Source organism: Lactuca serriola, chromosome 5, assembly GCF_051521515.1.
Source record: "Lactuca serriola cultivar US96UC23 chromosome 5, Lser_US96UC23_V15, whole genome shotgun sequence".
In the NCBI taxonomy this organism is placed as follows: domain Eukaryota; kingdom Viridiplantae; phylum Streptophyta; class Magnoliopsida; order Asterales; family Asteraceae; genus Lactuca; species Lactuca serriola.
Genome location: NC_136412.1, coordinates 278,776,041 through 278,802,482, shown reverse-complemented (window position 1 = coordinate 278,802,482; position 26,442 = coordinate 278,776,041). Strand labels below are relative to the sequence as shown.

Genomic DNA, 26,442 nt, shown 5'->3' with positions numbered 1-26,442 from the left:
GTAGTAGCTCAATGACTAGTGCTTCATATTCATCTTCATTGTTGGTTGCATCAAATTCATAGCAAATGGCATGGGGTAGGATGTCCCCATGTGGTGATTTTAGTATCATCCTTAGGCCCGTTCCTCTGAAGTTGGATGCGTCGTCTGTAAAGAGCTTCCATTTTCCCATGTTTTATTACTCTATAAGTAGTTGAGCTTCTAATTCTACTTCAACTTGTTGATCATCATTAAAGCTAGCCACAAAACCTGCCAAGGCAAGTAATTTTATTGCGGATTTTTTGCTCCTATATTATGTCATATGTACAGAGCTTCACTGAGCACTTGGCCATTCTTTCTGACATTTTTGGTTTTCTCATAACATTTTTAATAGGATAGTTAGTTTTTACATGTATGGTATGAGTTTCAAAATAATGTCTTAATTTGCTAAAAGTCGTTACTCTTGAAAGTATTTGTTTTTCAAGTTGAGAATACCTGGTCTCAGGATCCAAGAGACTTTTAATTACATAGTAAATGTGATGTTGATCCCCATTGAGATCCTTAGCCAGGATTGCACTTACAACATTAAAGGATACTAAGAGATATAGGTGGAGTGGCTCCCTATTTAATGATTTCACCAATAAGGGTGTTGGACTTAAATACTTTGAATTCTTCGAAACCATCTTCATCTTCCTAGGTCCATTCAAACTTCTTATTTTTCTTTAATATATTGAACAAAGTTTTACACTTTTATAAGGATCTTGATATGAACCTGTTTAGAGCTGATACTTTTCTAATTAATCTTTGGATATCTTCCGTCTATTCAGGACTGGCTTCTATTCCCCTCTTTGTGGCCATGTAACCAAGGAACTTTCCTACCTTCGTTTCTAAGTGGAATTTGGGCGGATTCAGTTTCGTGTTGTATTCATCTAGTATATCGAAAGGCTTCTTCAAGATCTCTGAGGTTATCTTCAGATTTTTTAGATTTCACCACCATGTCATCAATGTAGACTTCCATAGCTTCGAAATCCTCTAGGCACCTTAAATATCAGCCTGCTACAGTCTTGTTGTACAATACTCATTAGATAATCACAAAGGGTGAGACCCTCATTCTAAAAGACCTATCGCTTTTTTCTTTTTTTGGGATTGTACCATTTTGGAAGTATTCTATAATACTTTGGGTTTTTGAGTTTGGATGTTATTGTGAACCCGGAATGTTAGGCCTAGGACCCTGAGTTTTGAGACCATGTTGTGGGGGTTGGAGATCAGGATCTTGGATTCCTGCAATGCTAGTTGTTCGATCATGGGTAGTGATGTCTTGTAGTTTCTAAGTTTGATCTTCTATTGCCGGGATCATTATATGGATAATCGGCATCCTGGTTTCTGGAGCGATCATGAGAGAAGATCCTAGGTGTTCTAGTGTGTCTACTTCAGTATAATCTTCTCCATGAACTTGGATTACACAAAAGTTTTCAAATTCTAAGGCTAAGGTTCTAAGTATTTGAAGGTATCGTGCTAGTGTTCAACCTTTTACTGCATAGGATCCGTTAAAATGGTTAGTTATTAATAATGAATAGATGTATACTTGAAGATCCTTTATTTGAAGTTCCTTGGCTAGTAGTAGCCTAATGACCAGTGTTTCATATTCAGCTTTGTTGTTGGTTGCATCAAATTCGTAGCTAATGGCATGGGGAAGGATGTCCCCCTGTGGTGATTTTAGTATGATCCCTAGGCTTGTTCCTCTGAAGTTGGATGCCTCATCTGCAAACAGAGTCCATTTTCCCATGTTTTATTCTTGTAGAAGTTTTCGAGCTTTTAATTCTGCTTCAACTTGTAGATCATCACTAAATTCATCCACAAAATCTACCAAGGCTTGTGATTTTATTGTGGATTTTGGCTCGTATATGATGTCATATGTATTGAACTTCACTGACCACTTGGCCATTCTTCAAGACATTTTTGTTTTTCTCATAACATTTTTAATAGGATAGTTGTTTTTACATGTATGTTATGATTTTGAAAATAATGTCTTAATTTGCTAAAAGTCGTTACTCCTGCAAGTATCAATTTTTCAAGATGAGAATACCTAGTCTTAGGATCCAACAGACTTTTGCTTACATAGTAAATGTGACGTTGATCCCCATCGTGATCCTTAGCCAACACTGAACTTACGACATTCAAGGATACTAAAAGATATAGGAGGTGGCTCCCCATTTAACGATTTCACAAATAAGGGTGTTGAACTTAAATATTTTAAGTTCTTGGAAGGCATCTTCATGTACCTAGGTCCATTCAAACTTCTTATTTTTATTTAAGATATCACATAATGTTTTGAACTTTTCTAAGGATCTTGAGTTGAACTGGTTTAGATCTGATACTCTTCTAGTTAATCTCTATATATTTTTGGTCTATTCAGGACTGGCTTCTATTCCCCTCTTGGTGGCCATGTAGCTAAGGAACTTGCATGCCTTCATTCCAAAGTGGAATTTGGACAGATTTAGTTTCATGTTGTATTCATCTACTATCACGAAGGCTTCTTCAAGATCTCTGAGGTTATCTTCAACTCTTTTAGATTTCACCACCATGTCATCAATGTAGACTTCCATGGTATCCCCCAGTTTTTACTTGAACATTCGATTCGCTAATCTTTGTTACATTACCCCTGCATTTTAAGACCAAAAGGCATAGCATTATACTAATATATGCATGTAGGGTTTATGAAGGCAGTATCCACTTGATCGGATGGTTCCATTTCTATTTTTTGGAATCCAGTCGAGGCATGCATGAATGTTAGTAGCTAATGACCTGTCGTGGCCTCTATAATTGAGTCTATGTGTGGCAAAGGGAAATGATCCTTAGAGCAAGCCGTATTGAGATCCGTGTAATCCATACATACTCTTCATTTTCCATTTTTCTTTTGTACAACCACCATTTTGGCTTACCACCTTGAACACTTTAGCTCTTTAATCATTCCCGTCTTGAAAACCTTTTCAACCTCTTCTTGGATGAATTGGTTCCTTTCAAGTGAAAATTTCCTTCTTTTTTATGTATGGGACCAAATGAGGGATTTATATTGAGTTTGTGAGTTATAATTTCTTTATCTATACCTATCATTGTTAGGGGAAAGATCGTTAATCCCATCCAGGATCCCAGATCCCAAAGAAATCTAAGGACCCCGAAAAATATGCCAGGATCCTGATTAATGTTATTCTTATTTCCTACCCAAATTAATGGATTTAGTTTTTCTTTGTTCCTCACTTATGCATAAACAGTCAACTAAAGACTCCTTAAGTCTGAGGAACAATTTCAATTAGGCTTAATACTCGAAGAAACCAAGTTAAACAACATGTGAATACTTATTCAAGAGGATCCAGGAAATATCGGACTTTTAGTTACTTGAATTAGACTATATATACACATGTATGTTCACAATACACACATAACTAGAGCTAACGAAATATTCGTACTTGTGTTTTGATCATTGATGTGCACAAAAGTACTCACTAATTTTAATATTTATAACCTAACAAACTTAACTAATTATGCACTTATAGGCAGTGTACCTAGTCAGATTACAGTATAGCTTGGGTAAGTAGGGTGTCGATAACAGGGAACGGTGTTCTAATTAATTTACTTACAATTAAATTAACCTAATTTCTTAACAAGTTTAAAAGGAGTTTTACCTGATTTTACAAGATCAGATGAACTTAAATTCAAATTCAATAAATAAAAACACACTCTTGTTTAGTTTGAATCCACTTCTCCCTTATAGCTAGCTAATGATTACGGATTATTAAGTGGGTTTTTAGTTGTATTAGTAATTTAGTTCTAACTTACCAATAATTAACTAATTCATGTCAAATCATGTATGTTCACACATAATTAAACACAGAACTAATTATGAATGTAAATATACTATGTAAGATTTGTAATATAAACGCAATTAGGATCACAATACACGTTCTCTAGCACAGCTAAGCTTTGTTTATTCTAATTACTAACTAAGATTGGTCAATCCTAGCTCTAACAATTCAATGTTCACTAAATCATCAGGTAAACAGGTTCATGCAGTTAATGGTCACTAAGGTACACAGAACATGCAATCAAGCAATTAGATAAACAAATAATAGCATGCTAGGTTATACAAATCAAACACAAGCAATTTTTACCAACTAAAATTAATCCATAAACATTGAACTATTCATAAGTTTAAAGCTTCATCTAGCTAAACAAGAGTAGCTAGATTCAGCTGCTCATCATAGCAACTAAACCAACACAGCTAAAAATAATGAAAGCCATATTCTTATTTAACTAAAATATAGACCTTTATTCTTTTTGATGTCGAAAGCCTTCTTCCAGAACCTTTCTTTCGCTCCAAATCATCTTCTGGAACTCCTTCCTTCTGCCCAAAGGTGCCTCTATTCGTAATGGTCAAGGATTTATATAGTTGCTGATATCCATAAATTCACGTCGTGAGTTGTAGATAACCGTGCCCGTCAAGGATTCCTTCACCCGCGTACATATCTTCTAGAACCAACGATTCACGTTGTGAATCCTTTAAGTCTCACGTCGTGAATAATCTTTTTCCAGATTTTCTTCACTTTTACTATTTTAATTCCCAAAGTTTCTTTCTTTAATGCTTTCAGTCCCCTTTTCTTCAAAATGTCTTATTTTTGGCTGTAAATAACATTTAAGCTCATAAGTACTATTATTCTAAACAAATTACCAACTTTTTAATAAAAAATGTACTTAAATATTGCCTAAAAATAAGTATAAATATGGCAATATCAAAATACCCCACACTTAGACTTTGCTTGCCCTCAAGCAAATTTAAACTTAACCGTTGATTACTAACATCACATAGAACAATCCGACTCTAGCTGAGCCATTATGTCAAGACCTCAACGCATGCATTTGTGTCTAAAATTTTCCTAAAGTACCCCCCATACTTTAAATACTCACAATCTTCATAAACACTCACCCACTTTTTCCGAACAATGCTCATTTTATGCAACCCTCCGAATCCATCCGCAGAAAACCTCCTTATCCTCAAGGTATTTTTAGTTAAGCAACCTAAGCATACATAATCTAGAATTACAATCATTGATACCACTATGGAGCTCTTTTGGAATTCTTCACTTCTTTGACATTTGATCTTTGATTTCTTTGAATTCACCACCTTATTTGATTTCTGGTATCTTCAACTTTTTGAATTTCTTGGAATTTTGATCTTTTGATCTTCACTTTTTTGCTCTAAAATTCTTACGACTTTTCTCGTAATTCTCTCTCTTTTTTTTAACATGTACCTCTCTTTTTTCACTCAAAACCTACATGCTTAAGCAGAGGCGCTCAACCTCAACCTTTATCGTTTAATGATAGTAATTTTCCTGGATACATTTCAGGTTTAGGCTGCTAAACATATTGCATCCCTCAAGCCAAGCGGGGTTATGTTTTTGTTCCATGATTTCACTAAAATAAGGGAGGCCTCAAATGCACTATAACATGTATTGACTCAACTAAACATTTGAACTTTCATCGGATCATTCCACATAACACTAGCAATTATAATTCAAATTATTATTACTAGATTTAATTATTAAAGATTTCAATTTCAAAATTTTCAATTTTTAATATCAAATTCTATGATTATCTAGAAATTTACTTTTTCTACCCGTACCCCACACTTATTTCATACAATGCCCTCATTGTATGCATCAAAATTAAAGAAACTTAAAGAAAAAGGAGAAAAAGGAACATACTCCCCTGGGATAGTGGCGTGAACATCTCCAAAAGTGTGGAAAACGTGCATCTTGAATATGGACTCCAAAAATAGAAACTTGGTTCTTGAACTCACGAAATAAGGAGTGTACCGGCAAAACACGAAATCGAGCCTTCAATCCTCTTCAAATATGGTGTAAGTCTCCAAAAGTAGAATGACCAATGTGGGAAAGCATACGCCACATTGCATGGTAGTAAAAAAAATGAGCCAAAATAATCTTGAATATATTGACAAGAAGAATAGCATCAACCCATAGAAGACTAAAATGTCAAGGGCCTTGAATCTTGTAAAAATCTAATATTTACGACGTGAGTGTGAAACAATTCACGACGTGAGATCGAAACTGAGCGTATTCTGAGAACCTCCTGATAACTGACTCACGACGTGAATAATAAAAGTTCACGTCGTGAAAACTGGACAAGCAGAAAACATTGCCCAATTCTTCTTCTAATGTCTTAATGTATTAAGACTCTTCCAAAGTCATCAGTTTATGACTCTTTCGCTGATGCTCCACTCTCTTAACTCACCCCACACTTATTTTGAAAATACGGGTCTCGACTCTCGGCATTAAACACTCCCGGCTAAAAACGTACGCATTCATAACTCGCTATCCTTTCTAGGCGCTCCTTAGCAATTTCTGAAAAACAATCAACAACGAAGAATAAAAGTAACATAATATTCAAAGTAGTTCTTACAATCCCATAAAAACAAACTAAAAACAAACTAAAAACAAATCAAACAAAATAAATAACGATCAATCATCCTCCTCATTATCATGCGCTCCGCTGGTACCAGCTCCATCACCTCCACGACCACCATACTCCGACCATCGTGGGCAAATCAGGTAATGATACCCTAAATGAGGCGGCTGCTCCACCCCAAGATGCTGGACAACATTCTCCATCGTGCCGCCTATCCAATTCACACTCAACGATAACTGGTCAAAGTAACCAACCATATCACTCCCAAAAGGCGCACCAACCATGGAAGCAGGTGGGTGTATCGGCTGCCCGCGATCTCCCCTTCCTCTCACGTTCCTGCGCCTCAGTCTCGGCTCTGGCGCAGGTTGATCGATAGGCTGATCATCCTCATCATCACCCTCAACATCTGATGGAACTATGCCCCAATGCGATCCAAAATTTCTGAGCATCCGCATAGTTTCCAAATATCCCATTCCAAAGTCATGCTCGTCCACACACGTCATGGATCTCGTAATATCGGGAACAACCAAATGATAAGAACGGGCCAAACGAGTAACAAAATGCCCCCCACAAATGGGGCTCCCAGGGCGCGAACTCACGGCAGACCCGGCCAGAAAACGGGCTAGAAAATACGGGATGTTGCAACAGACACCAGGCTGTAAGATGCACCATAAGAAAAATAAGTTCTGCTTAGTCACTTTGTCGCCATGCCTCTTATGGTTGATGGAAAAGGTGATGAACCGGTGGAGTAAACGATGGATCGGGGACCGAATACTGCTCTCGGGAGATATTCCGGAATTAAACATCCCGGAGGCAGTGTTATGCCAAAAAGAATACCCCGTGACACCCTCCGCATATCCTCTAGCAGCCCCACTCAAAAACATGCCAAACTCGGGAGTCATAGTCTCCTGTCGATCATACAGTCCTACTCTCCAAGCAAACTCAACCAGGCTGCACTCCCGGTACTCACCCCCCAATCTAAATACCAACGCCTGTGGCCAATGTGGATCTTGAACCGTTTCCTGAAATGTCACCGATGCGAAAAACTCGACACAAAACTCCTTGTAGACCCGCTCTTGCACCCGGAATAGATTCTGCCAACCAGAACAGGTAACGAATACCCATCTCCAATGAATATCTTTGTCAAGAACGGGCCCACCCGGTCTACAAGCCCTACTTCCCTCAATCTTGTCTAGTTGACTGTTGGAGCAACTGTAATTTCCCTGTTGTAAAGCCACCCCAATCTGTTGTTCCAACGGGTCAAAACATCACGGGCCGTTGTTGCGGGAAAATTGTAAAACGGGTGCAAACCTGCAACCCCAGCTGGAACCTCTCTTCTTGGAGCCATTCCGGCAAAAACAAGGAAAAAAAACAGCCAAAACAAATATCCACAAATTAAACATAGAGGAAAATGAATTCTGTTCAGCCCCAGAATTCACGTCGTGAATCATGTAAGATTCACGTCGTGAATTCGCAAACCCAGAAGGCAAAATCGTACCCATCGGGGAAAAATCCAGTCAAAATATCCATGGGTTTTACTCCTATACTACTTCCAAATACTTAGTATGAACATTCAAAGGTTATTTTGACGAATTAATCTCGTCATTTCACTCAATTAACAAACCCTAACCCTAAGTTCATCTATTAGGGAAGAAATTAAACTTGATAACCAATAATTATTACCTTTGTTGGAAGTATTACGTAAGCACAAGGAAGATTAGTGGATTTGTTGGCTAAAATCGCAACAATGGGGACCAAGGGGGGACCAATTTCAGCTTCCACTTCGTGAAGAATAAAAAATTGAAGGGTGAACTGGTTTCTAGGGGTTTATTTTGTGGTCCCGTACTTTTGAAAATTCACGTCATGAATTCGGTAAGATTCACGTCGTGAATAGTGTCTGGACTTAAGTTTGGGCCATGTACTCACGGACTGATCTTAGGCTTACTAGTTCAATGGGCTAAGCCATATCATGGATTATGTGTCCGGTTCATTCATAATTCACGTCGTGAACGGCTAACTATTCACGTCGTGAATTAAGTCTGGAAGAAAAATCAATTTTTGACTTTGAACTAAGTTCTCAATTATTACTACTTCCGTTTTAAGTTCCCTACATTATGATCTAATAGAGTTGGATGACTTGATCTAAGTTTTTAAAACTTAAATGCAAAAAGAAAAAGAAAATTTTTTTGCAAACCAAACTCGGGTTGCCTCCCGAGAAGCGCTTCTTTTTCTTGGAGTCTTGTTCCGGACTCTATGCCTCCTACATTGAGTCCTCGGAAGAATCCACCACTAGGATCTTTTTTTCCTTGAATCGCCTCTTGTAAGCTTGAACTCTCCTTTTGTATGCCTTCTTTGAATTTTCTTTTTTAACTTTCTCCTCTTCTTCAAGCTTGCGTTTTGTGCCCTTAGTTTCTTCCTTGCACCTCATCGCATCCTCCTCCTCTTTCACCACCGGTTTTGTCACTCTTGAAGTGACCTCCTCTTCATCACTTATCATCTCCTCATCCTCTTTGCTCACCCAAGAAGGTGGACTTTTATAAGCTACGACTTCAGCCAAAAATGGAACAGATGCCCTCGGTTTTGATCTTTTGACTTGATAAACTACCTTGATCTCTTCTTCCATAAGCTTTTCCAGTTCTTCTAGTTCATTCTCTTCATTAATTATGAACACCTCTTCTTTATCCTCTTCAAATTCATCTTGTATTCCAAAGACTTATTGTTCATCTCCAACCCTCAAAGTGAGCTTAGACTCACGGATGTCAACAAGAGCTCCAACAGTGTTAAGCAATGGACGACCAAGGATTATTGGAACATCGGGATCTTCCTTCATATCCAAAACTACAAAGTCTATTGGAAAAAAAATTCCAATATTCACCAAAATATCCTCCACGATGCCCCAGGGTTGTGTCACCGAACGATTTGTCATGTGAATCTTCATTTTTGTAGCCTTTATCTTCTAAATCTCTAATTTTTGATAAAATGAAAAAGGCATCAAATTAATGCTAGCCCCAGAATCGTCTAAAGCATTAACCTTCATTTTATTCCCAAACTCACACGGAAGAGTGAGGCGTCCAGGATCCCCCATCTTTTCTGGTGTCTCTCCCAACATGGCTTTTGAGGTTTGTTCACTTAGAACCACCTTTGAATGCTTCTTTAGTTGTCTTCGAGTGTCTATCAAATCTTGCAATAATTTCTGGTTCTCTAGAGTTTTGGATAAGGACTCGACAAAGGGAGTATTAATCGGGATCCCCTTCACATGATTTACAAACTCTAAATGCTCCTTCTCCAATAGACTAAGTGCAACTCGGGTGGGAAATGGCAAAGGTGGCTGATAAGCTTGAACGGGCTCAAAGGATTTTTGATCAGACATGTGTCACGTCGTGGCCAGAGGAGTTCCACGTCGTGGCGAAGCTGGTTCAACAATTTTTACACTTTCGAACTTTGACTTCTTGGGTTTTGGATCGAGCTGCTGTGGTTCCTCTTCCAATGCCTCCAGGAACTCAGAGATTGCTTCTTCTTCAATATCGATGGCCATTACGTGAGATTGGGTCTTTACTTCGGGATTCTTCGGGGACAGTTTTTCATGAACTAGAGTGGCTAGTTGACCAAATTGTACTTCGAGGTTAAGGATGGAGGCTTCCTAATTCTTTATCAAAATTTGTTGTTCCATAATAGCAGAATCAGTGGCATCGTGTCTCTTTTCCGAAGCTTCCATAAACTTCATCAAAATGGTCTCTAGATCGGGTTTCTTCTCGGCTGGTGGTTGCTCCTTTTGATAAAGGCCTCGTCCTGTCTGCCTATACTTCTCTTCTTTTTGCTTCTTATACTCTTCATATGGCAGCCACTCCTTCTTTGGTTTCCTCTAGTCCTCATCAAATTTATCCCCACTAGGGTAGCACACTTGAGCTTTTCTGTTCCCAAACTCATCCACATTGCAGTCCTTGGTCAAGTGTGGACCACTGCATCTCTCGCAACCCACTCTTATGGCATGTATCGACTGGTCCATTTGTGTTATCCTTCGATCCATATTATTTAGCATGGCCATGACAACTGCTATTTCTTCAGTTTGGGCCCCTCCTCCGCCTTTGATTCCATCTTGCCTAGGGTTGTGGTATTCGCGAGAATGATTCGCAAATTCCTCAATTAGCTCCTTGACCTCCCTTGGATTTTTCTTTGTCAAAGGTCCTTGAGAATCAAGGAGTTGTCTTGTCATCACGTTGACCCCATCATAAAAGATTGACATCTTTTGTTGCACATTCAGATCATGCTGAGGGCAATTTCTGAGCAAGCCCTTGTACCGCTCCCATGCTTCGTATAATGACTCCCCCGACTGTTGCTCAAAGTTGGCTATTGCCTTCTTGAGTTTGGCTATCTTGGATGGCAGGCAAAACTGGTCCAGGAATTTCTCACGCATTTGAGCCCAAGTGGTGATTGTACCTGGTGGGAGTGCTTTTAACCACTCCTTAGCAGCTCCTTTGAAAGTGAAGGGAAGCATCCTAAGCAAGACTGTGTTTCTGTTGACATTTGGGACATTGAAGTGGTCCGCAATGTCATTAACTTCATCTAGATGCTTAAAAGCATCCTCATGATCTTTCCTAAAAAATTGGATGTCCTTCAGTGCAGTCAATATGTGTCCCTTCAGCTTGAATGTGGCAGTGGCAGGTATTGCGGGTTGGAATAAACCGGGACCCACATCTTCTCGGATCCACTTCTTGTAAGCTCCCATGGACATTTCTTCAATTGCTGCCATCTTGTTCCTTGGCTCATTCTCGGGTTCGCTCGTGTGTTCTTCAAATTCCGGCTCGGTATCGTATTCGGACTCAGTTTGGACGGGTGTTTGATCCAAGTGCTCAATATTGCTCTTGTGCCTCGCGGATGAACTTGACTCTCCTGTCTTCTTTCCCAACTTCCTTGAAAAAGATGACTTCAATTCATGCAAGGACGTCTTTTTCTTTTGAATTGCAGACTCGGGATCTTCAAGTGGTGGCACCAAGGGTATGTTTGAGCCTCTGGTCATGAACTCCTGCAACTTGTTAAACTAAAAACATAAAACTGGACTAAAATGAGAAAAACTAAAAACTGAAATCTCAGCTTTCACGTCGTGAGTTTATTAAAACTTACGTCGTGAACTCTGTGACAGAAACAGAAAAAAATAAAAAAAATAAATAAAATAAGCTAAGCTAGCAAAAATAAATAACCAATTAACCTTTTTGCAGATTTTATTCCACAAAAAAGGGGTCGATTAATGTAATGCAACTAAATAAACTAATAATCTAAGCCGTTCCCCGGCAACGGCGCCAAAACTTGATGTGCACAAAAGTACTCACTAATTTTAATATTTATAACCTAACAAACTTAACTAACTATGCACTTATAGGCAGTATACCTAGTCAGATTACAGTATAGCTTGGGTAAGTAGGGTGTCGATCACAGGGAACGGTGTTCTAATTAATTTACTTACTATTAAAATAACCTAATTTATTAACAAGTTTAAAAGGGGTTTTACCTGATTTTACAAGATCAGATGAACTTAAATCAAATTCAATAAATAAAAACACACTCTTTTTTAGTTTGAATCCACTTCTCCCTTATAGCTAGCTAATGATTACGGATTATTAAGTGAGTTTTTAGTTGTATTAGTAATTTAGTTCTAACTTACCAATAATTAACTAATTCATGTCAAATTGTGTATGCTCACACATAATTAAACACATAACTAATTATGAATGTAAATATACTACGTAAGATTTGTAATATAAACGCAATTATGATCACAATACATGTTCTCTAGCACAGATAAGCTTTGTTTATTCTAATTACTAACTAAGATTGGTCAATCCTAGCTCTAACAATTCAATGTTCACTAAATCATTAGGTAAACAGGTTCATGCAGTTAATGGTCACTAAGCTACACAGAACATGCAATCAAGCAATTAGATAAACAAATAATAGCATGCTAGGTTATACAAATCAAACACAAGCAATTTTTACCAACTAAAATTAATCCATAAACATTGAACTATTCATAAGTTTAAAGCTTCATCTAGCTAAACAAGAGTAGCTAGATTCAGCTGCTCAACATAGCAACTAAACCAACACAGCTAAAAATAATGAAAGACATATTTTTATTTAACTAAAATATAGACCTTTATTCGTTTTGATGTTGAAAACCTTCTTCCAGAACCTTTCTTTCGCTCCAAATCGTCTTCTGGAACTCCTTCCTTCTGCCCAAAGGTGCCTCTATTCGTAATGGTCAAGGATTTATATAGTTGCTGATATCCATAAATTCATATCGTGAATAGTAAGAAATTCACGTCGTGAGTTGTAGATAACCGTGCCCGTCAAGGATTCCTTCACCCGCGTACATATCTTCTAGAACCAACGATTCATGTCGTGAATCCTTTAAGTCTCACGTCGTGAATAATCTTTTTCCAGATTTTCTTCACTTTTACTCTTTTAATTCCCAAAGTTTCTTTCTTTAACGCTTTCAGTCCCCTTTTCTTCAAAATGTCTTCTTTTTGGCTGTAAATAACATTTAAGCTCATAAGTACCATTATTCTAAACAAATTACCAACTTTTTAATAAAAATGTACTTAAATATTTCCTAAAAATAAGTATAAATATGGCAATATCAATCATCATTCAAGTAACTTTCATTCTAAGCAATAAAATAAAACATGGATTGTGATCATTATCACCTCCGAAAGTTTTATGTTGGAGATCCTATCAAGGATCAAGCGATTTCCTTGTAAACCACTATTTCCATTTTGATTTCAATCTGAGTCTCGTAATAGCTACAACACCACAGCCTCTCATACAACTTGGTTTATTCTCATTCGATTTATTTTTGACCAAAACAATTTTGTGCCCACCGTGGGGCCATAGTATTCTTCATTCTCGAAAATCATATCTACACAACCAACCTTATCTTCTTCCTCTATTTTGCTTATTTCTTCATAAATTCATCCACCACCCTCGAATGGAACCCATGGTCAAAGAAAATATTTCAATGCATTGAAGAAGTGTTATCATAGTGGGTAGCTTAGCAATAGGACCCTTAGGATCTCATGATCATCCTGCTTCGATCTCTAACAAGGAACTCTTCTCCATGATGAAGATGTTAACGCAATAGGTAGCTCAGCAATAGGAAGTCAACAAAACGCTGATCAAGGAGGTGGAAAAGATAAGGGAAAATTTTCATAAAACCCAAGAGGCAACACCCTCAATATTGCAACCCAAGATCTTGAATTTCGATATAATATGATCCCCAGGGAAACATCTGGAAACTACAGCTCCAACATCCATTGTACCCCAACCAGAGGCACAATTAGCCGAAATCCTATGATCCATGATCTTGAGAAATTTTCAATACCCCCAATAACAAAAATACCATTAACTTCTATGAAAGTAATACTTTTAATAATAACTCTATGAATCTTGATGTAGGAATAAGTCCAGTTATAGCCAAAGAACTCCATCAAGTAAGACAAATGATCTCAAGCGTACCAGGGGTGGGCCAACTAATACTAGAGGAGTCCTCCAGCAGTCATAGGATCTCAAGATTATGCCCTTGATATCCGAGACTAAAGTTCCAAAGCGCTTCCAAACTCCCAGCATGAAGCCTTATGATGGAACCATGTAGATACTAAGGAACATATATCACAGTATATAGAAAGAATGTAAATCATTCCCATTTCATCACACTGAAAGGAAGCCTGTTTATGCAAGAGTTTCAGCTTGACTCTTACAAGATTATCCTTGAAATGGCTTCATAATGTTCCTCCTACTCTACTACCTCTTTTGCTCACTTAGTTAATCTTTTGAATAACAAGTTTTCTCGTAGAAGGATATTTGAAAGGATCATTGGTGATCTCTATTGAGTGGTAGAAGATCCTAAAGAATCCCTTAGGGACTTTGTAAGCTGGTTTGTAAGGGAAGCGTTGAATATACCGAACATCGGCATGGCCACTGCCATGGAAGCCTTTAAAATGGGCCTAAACACTGATTCTCCATTCTACGAAGACCTTGTGATGACTTTATGAAAACAAATAGATGAATTAAGAAGTATATCATTGAGATTCATTAGCTTGGAAGAAGATAAAGAAATTAAAAAGAGAGCCAACACACCGAATACCTATGATGACCAAAACAAGATGGCTGCATCCTCAACCCAAATATCCTATGATTTAAAACCATATTCCAAACCTGATCATCATAGGGTTAATGCCCTTGAAAATGAAGGAAAGGTAGGTGAATTTCCAAGAATTAGTAATTATTGGTTTTCTGTGGATGTTTCAGGTTTGATATTCTCTATGCAGGATCATGGCGACAAAGCAAGATAGCCAAGAAAATGAGAGAAATCAAACAATTGGAAGGAGTAATCCAATTGGTGTGCTTATCACCGGGATTTTGGCCACAACACTTAGGACTGCATAGTGCTAAGGAAGGAAAGTAGCTATCTCCTGAGCAATGGATATCTTAACAAGATCCTAGAAAGAAGAAAAAATGATCTAAAAGAAAATAGAAAGATCCTACGAAGATCCTAGAAAAACCAGTATCCCCTCACTTGGATGCTAAGGTAATCAACGTTATTTCCGGAGGATATGATATCCGTGGAACTTCTTATTTTGTAGCTAAAAGACACGCCAATGTATCCAAGTCGGAAAAGGAAAAAAGACCCTAAAAGAACACGTAGATACCAAACGGCGAGGAGATCATCTTCAATGAATAGGATAGAGAAAACATCCAGGATAATAACCATGATGGATTGGTGATTACTCTATACGTCATTAATCACTTCGTCAGAAGGATCCTGGTAGATGAGGGGTCCTTAGTGAACATTATACTTTCAGATGCTGTAACAAGTATGAATATCATAGAATCCAAAATAATCAAAAGATCTTGAGTACTAGTAGGAGTCAGTACTGAAACGTACCACACCATTACAGAAATCAAGCTGCCAATTTACATCGAAGGGGTATATTCTATACAACAATTTTCTGTCGTTGATGCTTTATCTTCCTATATGTCATATTACGTAGGCCCTGGATCCGTGACATGAAAGCAGTTCCATCAACACACCATCAATAGCTCAAGATACCTACCCCATGGTGAATAATGAAGATTGTCGGTGATCAACAAGAATCTAAAGAGTACTATAAGGCGTCGATGAAGTCTTTAAACAAAACCACGACAAGCATACAAATTAAAGTAAAGGGCTAAGCCCGCTGATTCGAGAGCAGGAGGCCAGAATGGCCGCACTTGTGGCAAGTACGACAAGACCCATGAGGGATCTTGCCGAGCAAGGATTTGCTACAAATGTGGAAAGGCGGAGCACATGGGTAAGGACTGCCCCAAGGGATTTTCAATTTGCTTTCATTACAACCAGATGGGTCATCGGAAGGTCGACTGTCCTCAGCTTACCCAGGGATCAGACCATGCTTCTCCTCCTACTACTTTATGTGTTACAAATGGTCGTCCAGGGATGGTCGAGGCTCCAAGAGCTTGTGGGAGAGCGTTACAGCTGACTACGGAGGAGGTCCACGCGGTGCCTGATGTTGTTGCTGGTATATATCTCCTTATTTAAGTTATTTTGTGATTTGTTTATGCTTATACTGTGTTGCATATATGTACTTTCCTTGTAAGTTCTATGCATGCATTGGTCTTATTCGACTCCAGAGTGAGTCGATCTTTTGTGTCTTTATCCTTTAGTCGTCATATTAGTGTTATATGCGAGGCGTTGAGTCGACCGTTGAGGATTTCTATAGCCGATGAGCATGTGGTTTTTTCCACTGATTTATTCCGAGGATGTGTATTATAGATTTTCGGTGTTGAGTTCCTGACAGATCCGGTGCCGATTGTGATGGGTGATGTCAGTGATGGGTATTGATCAATACATCAAACCTATGGCGTACATGCAAACCTTAATAGCTTTAGATCTAGTTTGTCTAATGAACATGCAATTGATAATCCAAAGCCATAAACCCTAGATCTAATAAACTATAACTGAAATTAGGGTTTAGATCTTACCTTTGATTATTATGTAGCAATAACAATCAATTCCTTGCTTTGATTGGCTTTAGAAAGCTTAGTGCCTCAAGTGTTGCACCTGTAATGGAGTCACAAACACCACTAAGAAAATTGGATGAAGATGGAGGAGAGAGGAGGCAGCAAAAATGGTTGGAAACCCTAAAGTAAGTATTCACCATGTTTTTGGGGCCATAAGGGTTCCTTATATATGCTGGATATTAGGGTTTACAACTAGGAAATCCTAATCTGACTGCTTAAGCCTAAGCAACCCATGGACTCCCTCTTTAGAAGCCTTGGACGATTTCAAATGAGTTTTGCCATAGAATTCATCCACTCCAACTTCTATGGATTTCATTAGCCCATCTATGTAATTATCATATAATTACACAATAAGTCTCTTAAGTTTAATTAATCTCTTTTAGCCACAAAATTAATTATTAATTAATTCTTGACTAATATTAGTTAAACAATATGATTTCTCCTTTAATATATTATTCTCATAATATATTAATAAATCATAATTAAACCTTTCTCTCCTTAATTCATCCTACATATTGCTATGGTGAAGGCAACCCAAAAGGACCATGCTCATAATCGTGTCAATTACATACCAAAATAGTTATGGACTTAGACACTAATCCAACAGTCTGTGTCATAGTGGGCATGGATTAGTTGAGCTGGTTTGGAGCCGTGATTAACTGTGAGTGTCAGATGGTGACCATATGAGACCCTAGTGGGGGATTAATTACTGTGTATGGCAATGGAAATAGATCGGGATCAGCTTTCTGCTCTTCCGTCAGGGCGAGGCAGAGTCTACAACAGGGGTGCATGGGGTTTTTAGCATAAGTGACTGATATGCGAGTTGGCACTGAGAAGCCGAGTTCTATTTCTGATGTTCTAGTAATGTGTGAGTTCCCTGATGTTTTCGCCAAGGAATTGTCGGGTGTGCCTCCTGAGAGGCAGGTGGAGTTCTGGATCGATCTGATTCCAGGTGTGGAGCCTATTGCCAAGGAACCTTATCGCATTGCGCCACCAGAAATGCAGGAGTTGTCCTCGCAGCTCCAAGAGTTGTTGGGGAAGGGTTTTATTAGACCGAATAGGTCACCGTGCGGAGCGCCAATCCTTTTTGTCAATAAAAAGGATGGTTCACACCGGATGTGCATCGATTACCTGAAGTTGAAAAGGCTGACGGTCAAGAACCGTTATCCACTACCAATGATCAACAATTTGTTTGATCAGTTTCTGGGAGTGTCTTGGTATTCCAAGATTGATTTGAGATCTGGGTATCATCAGATGAGAGTCTACGAGGAGGATATTCAGAAGACGACCTTCTGAACTCGTTATGGGCATTACGAGTTTGCGGTGATGCCTTCCGGGCTCACCAATGCACCGACAATGTTCATGGACCTCATGAACCGAGTGTGTAGGCCCATGTTGGAGAGGTCGGTTATCGTGTTCATCGATGACATTTTTGTGTACTCGAGGTCTAGGGAACAACATGAGGAGCATCTTCGAGAGATTCTTGGAGTATTAAGGATGGAGAGGTTTTATGCCAAATTTTCCAAGTGTGATTTCTGGTTACGAGAGGTCCAATTCTTAGGACACCTCGTTAACCAGAATGAGATTTTGGTCGACCCGTCCATGATTAAGGCAGTTATGCGATAGGAGGTGCCAAGATCCCCATCCGAGATTAGGAGTTTTTTGGGTCTGGCGGGTTACTATCGGAGGTTTATCTGAGACCAGGAAGGGTGTTACTTTTTCTTGGGGGCCTGAGCAGCAGGCATCTTTCCAGACTCTTCGCCAGAGATTGTGCGAAGCTCCAATGTTAGCCCTTCTGGAGGGAGTGGAGTACATCATAGTCTATTATGATGCATCTATATCGGGGATGGGTGCCGTGTTGATGCAGAGGGGGCATGTGATAGCATATGCATCGAGGAAGCTGATGCCTCACGAGACAAGGTATCCCACCCATGATTTGGAGTTGGGGGCATTGGTGTTCGCCCTCAAGATTTTGCGCCACTATCTTTATGGTGTCCGATGTACCATATACACGGACCATAAGAGCCCAAACTACATTATGGATCAGTCCAACCTGAATATGAGACAGAGGAGGTGGTTGGATGTAGTTAAAATCTATCTCTATGAGATTTTTTAAAACCTTGGCAAGGTTAATGTGGTAGCCGATGCCATGAGTCGTAGGGCAGCGAGTGCTCCGATTCAAGATGTGTGTATGAGGATGACGGTGATGACTTCAGTCATAGATATCATCGGAGAGGCCCATGTGGTGGCCATGAGACCAAAGAACCGTAAGAGAGAGAGGGTGATCAGGTAGATTTTTGAGTTTGAGATAGATGGTCGGGGGCTTATGACATTCCGTAGACAGATATGGGTGCCATATACGGGTGGAGCTTGACGTATTTTGATAGAGGAGGCCCATAGGTCGATATTATTAATCTATCCGGGGGCCACCAAGATGATTTTGGACTTGAAAAGGGATTATTGGTGGCCCTGTATGAAGAGAGATGCGGCATGGGTAGTCGAGATATGCTTGACCTGTCGTCAGGTCAAGGTAGAGCACCAACGTCCCCATGGCCAGCTGCAGCTTTTGGAGATTCCCCTGTGGAAGAGGGAAAAGTTCTCCATGGATTTTATTACCAAGTTACCGAGGACTGTGCGAGGTATCGATGCGATATGGGTGATTATAGATCAGCTAACGAAGAGTGCTCACTTTCTAGCTATAAGTGAGAGCTCTTATGCGGAGAAATTAGCCGAGATCTACGTTCGAGAAGTGGTGGCACGACACGGGGTGCCTATATCGATAGTGTTAGATCGGAATGTGCGTTTTACATCCAGGTTCTTCAAGAAATTTCATGAGGTGTTAAGTACTCGATTGCATTTCACCACCGCTTACCACGCACAAACAAACAGGCAGAGCGAGCAGACGAGTCAGACGTTCGAAGACTTGCAATGTGCATGTGTTATGTACTTCGGTGGAAGTTGGGACACATACTTGCCCTTGGCTGACTTTTCATACAACAACTACCATCACTCCAATATTGGTATGCATACCTTTGAGCTTTTATATGGGAGCAGGTGCCTGACTCCCAACTGTTGGGGATATGTAGGGCAGAGAGTGACGAGGAGCACTAAGATAGTGCCCAAGATGACAAAGTAGATTCAGCAGGTCAGACAGGGGTTACTGACGGCCCAGAGTCGTCAGAAGAGTTATGCAGACTGACGACGTTCATAGCTAGACTTCCAGGTTGGATATTTTGTCCTCCTTAAGGTATCCCCATGGAAAGGGGTGATCTGCTTCATGAAGCGGAGCACGCTGGGCCTAAAATACATCGGTCCTTTCAGAGTGATCGCTCGAGTGTGTCAAGTAGCTTATCAGTTAGAGCTTCCTACAGAGTTGAACCAGATTCATAACACCTTTCATGTGTCCTAGCTGAGGAAGTGTGTAGCCGACGAGACGGAAGTAGTCCCTTTAAAGGACATTCAAGTTGATGATCGCCTTAAATACATTGAGAAGGCGGTGGCGATTTCGGATAAGAAGGTGAAGGTCTTGAGGAATAAAGAAGTGCCCTTGGTTTAGGTTCAATGGCAGCATCGGAAGGGATCCCTGTGGACTTGGGAATTGGAGTCCGAGATGCGTGAGCAATACCCAGAGTTGTTTCTAGAGGATGAATTCGAGGGCGAAGTCTGATTCTAGTGGGTGAGAATTGTAACATCCCGACTCCCAGGTATAATATTTATTTAATTATATTCATTTTTTCAGGTCAACTCGACGAGTTAGAGGCCCCAACTCGCCGAGTAGAGATGGAGATAGCCGCATGATTTATGGGGCCTACTCGACGAGTTGGAGGACCCCAACTCGACAAGTAGGAGATGAGTGTGAAAACCCTAATTTTTGGGGTTTGCACCATATTTAAGGAACCTTAAGCCCTTTATTCTGCCCCCTTATCACTTTAGCACCCTGAGAGAAACCCTAAACGAGCTGGTATCATCTGTGAGAGAGAGAAAGAGAGAGAGCCTAAAAGTATGTGAATTGGTGCATTCTTTGAAGGAGTTAGAGGACCAAAAGTCTTGGAACGAGAAGGAGCTCTTGGATCCGATATTCTTTTAGTGTTATTCCATTTGGAGGTAAAAAGATATCACCTTGACCATTTGTTTGTTAGATCTCTTCACTAGGGAGTTTAGGGCCATTTCCATCTTCTCTTTGAGACCTTTAGTTGTTTGCGCATGCCTTGAAGATGGGACTTTAGATTTGGACAAAATGAGGCCCCCTAGGCCAATATATTGAAGCTTTATCAAGCTTTGGCCAACTTTCATGCCTTAAACCTTCTATTGAGCTTTGGGTTGGCAAACTTAGTCCTAGATACCATGCATGAACGTAAAGCTTGCAACTTTATGTGGTATTGCCGTCTTAGGAGGCTAGATCTAGAGTATGGGGCTTTAGTTTTGCTTAAAAACATCTGATTCAGAGAATGGACTGAAGGGACTCGGCGAGTTGGTGAGCCAACTCGACGAGTTGGTTGGGGTTTTCCCCAATAGTCTTGATGCATACGAACTCGGGGAGTTGGTGATACAACTCGATGAGTTGAGGTTGGATTTTCCCGATAATTCAGAGAAACGAAAGAACTTGACGAGTCGCATAGATGCACTCGACGAGTTGGGTCAACGTGGACTATTGACTCGAGTGTTGACTTTCGTTGAATTATAGGGTTTGGTCAAGTTATGGATTATGGAGACCATAGAGGGGTAAAATGGTTTTTCACCCTTTTCTAGATTTAGAATATGGATTAGCTTAAGATCTTTAGAGTTGTTGTTATAAAGTGTTAATTAGAAATGATTATGATATGTAGGCGGAGTCTAGACCGATCGTTGAGTACGAGACCTACTTGCTTACGTACGAGGTGAGTCTTCTCACTATACTTACCTGAGTGGTAATATTGTGTGACCAGAGGGTCTTATTTGAGTTATTGACTGGATGGTCTTATTTGAGTTATTGACTGGAGCGTCTTATTGGAGTTATTGACCTGAGGGTCTTATGTGCTTATTTTAATTTATTTAATATCATGATTTTGTCTTTGTGATTTATGATGTATATTATTCTATGCTTATTGAGTTTGGAGCGGAGGGTCCAAACCGAGTGTGAGACCAGAGGGTCTTCATTGAGATATCAGACTGGAGGGTCCGACCCGAGCTGTGAGATTGGAGGGTCTTCACTGAGACATATGATCGGGTGGTCCTTACTGAGATATAGCCATTAGAAGCTAATTATTTGTGTTAAGTATTTTAGGGAACTGACTAAGCTTCGTGTGCTTACAGTGTTGTGTGAAATATGTTTCCGGTGCCTCTCAGGATTGTGGGAAGGCGTCGGCTTGATTGTACACACCAGCATGAGATTATGTTTTGAGGATTTTGGGATGTTGTTAAACATTTTCTTGTCTTGTGTTTTGAATAACTTATACATTTGGGTTTTTGAGAAAATGAGATTGTGTTTTATGAGCTTTTAAAATTGAAAATTTTGTTTGAAAAACTAGAGTGTTACATGGATTGACCTATTTGGTTAATTAAATCAATTCAATATATGATTGGTCTTCATAAATTAGGTCCTGCATTCACTTACCCACTTTTCTATTTAACCCTAGGTTTTTGGTTAAAACACTAGTCCTACAATTTTGCAAATCACAAGATCATAAGATTCAAGTTTATTAAGAATGCTAGGTCACACAAACTTAATTAAACTCACCAATAAACAGAAAAGTAGTTATCATAAATATAGATAGGTTCTTTAATAAGCTATCATAACAAATAACCAACTTAGCATAAAACAATCTATTAATTAACTCATAAATAAGCAAGTAATCTAGTCTAAACGAAAGTTAGGGTATTTATCCCATAACACCAGCAAACAAACATGTAAAAATGAAATTCAACTTGTAATCCATGATCAAACACAAGAATAAGTAAATATAAGAAGTATTGCCTCAAATCTCTCAAAATCAAGCTTCTAATCGATGTTCTGCACTTCCAAGCTTCCAGATAACATTCCAAGCCTTCAAAAGTCGACTAAAGCTCCAAAAAAAGTTAGGTTTTCGGAGAAATCTGACTTCTATATATATTTTTCTCGAATTCGGTATACCACGTCGTGGTGTGTCCCACCACGACGTGGTCTTTAGGTTTGTCGTGTAATCAACAAGTCTTCGAAGTTCATCGGGAGATTTCAAAATGCCACATCGTGGTGGATGTCACCACGACGTGGTAAAGAGACTTTTCTTCAATTTAGCCTTAATCGAAGTTCCTAGCTTCCAGCTTTCTTCCTTTTCGTTTCCGAACATTTCTTTTACTTCTACAACACAACATATAATAGATTAAGTATCTTTTGTCCAACAATGACCATAAAAGTGGCTAAACATATTACGATATATATATATATATATATATATATATATATATATATATATATATATATATATATATATATATATATATATATATATATATATATATATATATATATATATATATATATATATATATATATAGATGGACATATCAAATGTAAAGCTCAAAGATCATTCATGCAATTTACTCTTAAAGAAAAGTTATGAACATACTAAGTTATTTTTAGCGGCACATTGATATTTTAGATATAACTAAATAAGGTTACTAAACAACTAATGGTCTACTGATTCAGACACTAACTTTCCATATAGTGGTCCAGTGTTCAAGTCTTGTTCGAGTCTTGAGGATTTCTACTAGGAATTAGCACAGAAGGTATGCAACATGTTTTAGTGTCTTAGCATTTCGTTTAAATGACAAGCCTCCCTTTATCTTAGGAAAAGAAGGGAGCCACAGCGGGCGGCTAGAAAGCCATTTTAATCTAGGTTGCTAAAATTCGTGTATAAAATGGTATGGGTATTAATTTGTCGCTACTCCATCGGGTGTTTAGAAATCCGGAATTAAAATTTGTTCGGTTGCTAATTTGTCAATAATAGTGATGGAAGCACTACCCTTTCTTTGTATCAATGTATAAATTAATTTTTTGCGATACTCTGATTGTTCAAGAGAAAAATGCATTCAGACAAAGGTACCCTGGTGTGATAACGTGATAAGAGTCGAGGACGACGCATTTTAAAGAACTAAATAGCCCGATTTGGTTTTTTATCCATTTAAGGAAAAGGGCACTTCCTGAAGGGATACTCTTGGTGTGAAACTTCTGGGAAAACGAAATCTTTTTTTTTTCCTTCACTGATACCATCAATCCTTTATTATCTATAGATATCGAATATCAGATTTGAACCTATATATGATCCCTTGACGATGCTTTTGGATGGACAAAACAAACCCACTTGGTTGTAGAGTTGTTGAGTGAAAAAAGGCACTTCCTTTTACATTTCGTGTGTTAATAAGCAATAATGGATATTAAGTATGAGGGTTTGAACAGGCTATAGATGAGTTTAACTTTTAACATCGAACAAAAAGAAACCCTTCTTGAAGGGTATGCAACCAAACTATAAAAACTAACTCTTTCCCTCCAGGAGGGAGGAAACATGGTGTCATTGGCTACAAAGAAAGGACCCGCATGTGGGGTCTTTACCATCAGTGCCAAAATCCCTCATTTATGTGGCTAATATACGCGAAACAGACAAATACAAAGAGACAACCATGGCCTCTCATTCTTTATTTCTCAACTTGCAGTTCCTTCAAATCTACTCTCTTTTGGAGGTTTTCTTTCACTTTTTGGGCGTTTTCAAAATGGAATTATTGATATTGTTCATTTCAAGCATCTTTTTCTCCCTGTATTAGACCCAATGATTTAGCCAAATTTATCTTTTCTTTGGAGGAGGATCTTCCTTCATATTCGGGGCATAAATGTGTCGGGCTATGTGTCGTTTACCTTGATACTTAATAGATTCTTTGATATCTATCTTACATATCAGGACAAACCCTGAAAAATATTAGCTCGTTTCTTATTATCGCTAGCCTCTATTTAAATTCATACAATATTATCCTCCAATTATTGACAAAAAAATTCTTTCTTACATACATTCAACCAACTGGTACACCACTGTGATCATTTGCGTCCACGAATCCGTTTAAAGGCACACATAAACGGACCGAAGACAAAGCCTTGTTGAAGTGTTTTGCTTTTGTGCCAAGATACTCGCTCCATGTAACTGGTCGGTAAAGAGGTGGGTGAACATGATCCGTTAGTTTTGAAAGAGGTGAGATTTGAACATTAGAAGGTGGTCCGTAGAGATAAGCGACTGACAAGCGGTGTTGGGTTCGGTTCACCATGGCCCGGTGCAGCACACTTGGATACAACCCGTTGGATAATATGTGGAGGAGGTCACCTACATTGACCACAAGGGCACCAGGTATCGGTGGGACTGTCACCCAACCGGCTCCTTCCCTGTGAGCCTGGAGTCCGCTTGTGTTGTTTTGGTAAAGAATGGTTAAGAGGGTCGAATCTGTGTGAGCCGCCAGACCCATGGCTCGGTCTGGATCAGGACAAGCTGGGTATGAATTTAACTGTAAAGCTGGACATGATCCTTGTGATCCATCCCATTTTACGTCTTCCGTTGTTACACCCAAGGATCCCAGCATCAACCACATCAGTCTTTGAGCTAAGTTGTTCATCTCGTGTTTATACCCTTCGATTACATCACTGCACGATATTAATCACCAAAGTCATATGAGAGAGAGAGAGAGAGAGAGAGAGAGAGAGGGGTTGGATTTGGAAATTTCCACTACAGTATGCGTTATCATATAATAATTTTTGTCTTTTAAAGTGGGTACTCTAGCATCTAGTTTATTATCCATCCATATGTAATTTATGCATCAAAATGGAAGGATTTATGTTTACCAGAATCTACTATAACGGTTGGGCCAGAGTTTACGAGCATGTTCGTATGGAGATCCAATGATGGTGAATCCTTCAGACCACATGAGTTTGGGAAAAAACGACGATATTCTTGCAACGCCATAGCCAGAGACACCGTCTGGTGCTCTAGCAGCTTTAAGCTTCTGTTGGATAGGAAGTGCAAACAGTTTTCTACCAGCAGCCTCCATTTCTTCAAGAAGATTTGTAGGGACGCCATGATTGGTGACCTGAAACACCCCCCAAGTCTTGCATGCATGGCCCACAAGCTTCATGGCGTTTGGATCTTTGAGGTTAATCACAGGAACTTGCTCGGAACTGGATGAACCATAAGAAGGAGAGCCATCTTGTGATAACCATGCATGCGATTCAGGCAATTCTTTCATGGATTTTAAGTCTAAATGCTTCTGATTTACCATCGGGTGGGCTTTGAAAGCATCAGCTACTCTTGTATGCATGTCGAAAAGTAATTAACACTTCTAATGGAAGATTGAAGAAGATATGATGAGTGGAATGTGATGTGTGTACTGTATATAAAGGGATGAGGGTTAAAAGGGACAAAAATGGTGGGGTATAACTGTAATCGTCGTCTTGTAGTGTGTGTATGATGGTTTTCCATTCTTAATTGATAATAACTATATATATACATCTTCCACAAAAATTTATGACGAAGAATTAGGTGTTGCAACAAAAAATATTTATTTGTAGTATTCTGTAACATAAAATGTAATAGTATACATTATTATGCCTTAAATACAATTTTGGATATATGTGTGAAATACTCTGGATTGTAATACAAGCTGTTACATTTGTGCGTAACCTTTTAGCGATAAAAATGTAGCGAAGTATCTATGTTGCACTAGTAGTAATTCTCACTGTAATGTTTCATCAAATTTTATCCTTCAATAACTCACATCATTTACAGAAAAAAAGGGAAACAAATTGTAAAAAATAATGGAAACTGGAAATGACCAACATCGAATTAAGGGTCATTTTGATATATTTTTTGAAATTTTGATAAATTTGGTAATTTTAGACATTTATATTTGTTCATTTGAAATATCATA

At 38.9% G+C, this 26,442-nt stretch overlaps 1 protein-coding gene and 1 non-coding gene across 2 annotated transcripts; one reads left to right on the top strand and one right to left on the bottom strand.

Annotated features, from left to right (window-relative positions):
• Positions 1-10,715: 10,715 nt before the first annotated feature.
• LOC145055849 (small nucleolar RNA R71) lies at positions 10,716-10,822 on the top strand. Its single transcript, XR_013685398.1, has one exon. It is a non-coding gene; the product is annotated as a small nucleolar RNA R71 (small nucleolar RNA).
• Positions 10,823-24,369: 13,547 nt separating this feature from the next.
• LOC145054417 (gibberellin 3-beta-dioxygenase 1-like) lies at positions 24,370-25,884 on the bottom strand. The gene is made up of 2 exons (XM_079002590.1): positions 25,361-25,884; positions 24,370-25,162 (listed from the first exon to the last, which is right to left on the bottom strand). The coding sequence occupies exons 1-2, from the start codon at positions 25,831-25,833 to the stop codon at positions 24,544-24,546; spliced, it is 1,092 nt and encodes a 363-aa protein (XP_078858716.1). The 5' UTR covers positions 25,834-25,884; the 3' UTR covers positions 24,370-24,543.
• Between the last annotated feature and the right edge of the window lie 558 nt (positions 25,885-26,442).

Coding starts and splice junctions, on each gene's coding strand:
- LOC145054417 (XM_079002590.1), bottom strand. CDS start 25,833: ATGCATACAAGAGTAGCTGATGCTTTCAAAGCCCACCCGATGGTAAAT. Junction 25,163..25,360: donor AACCGTTATAGTAGATTCTG/GTAAACATAAAT, acceptor AATATCGTGCAG/TGATGTAATCGAAGGGTATA.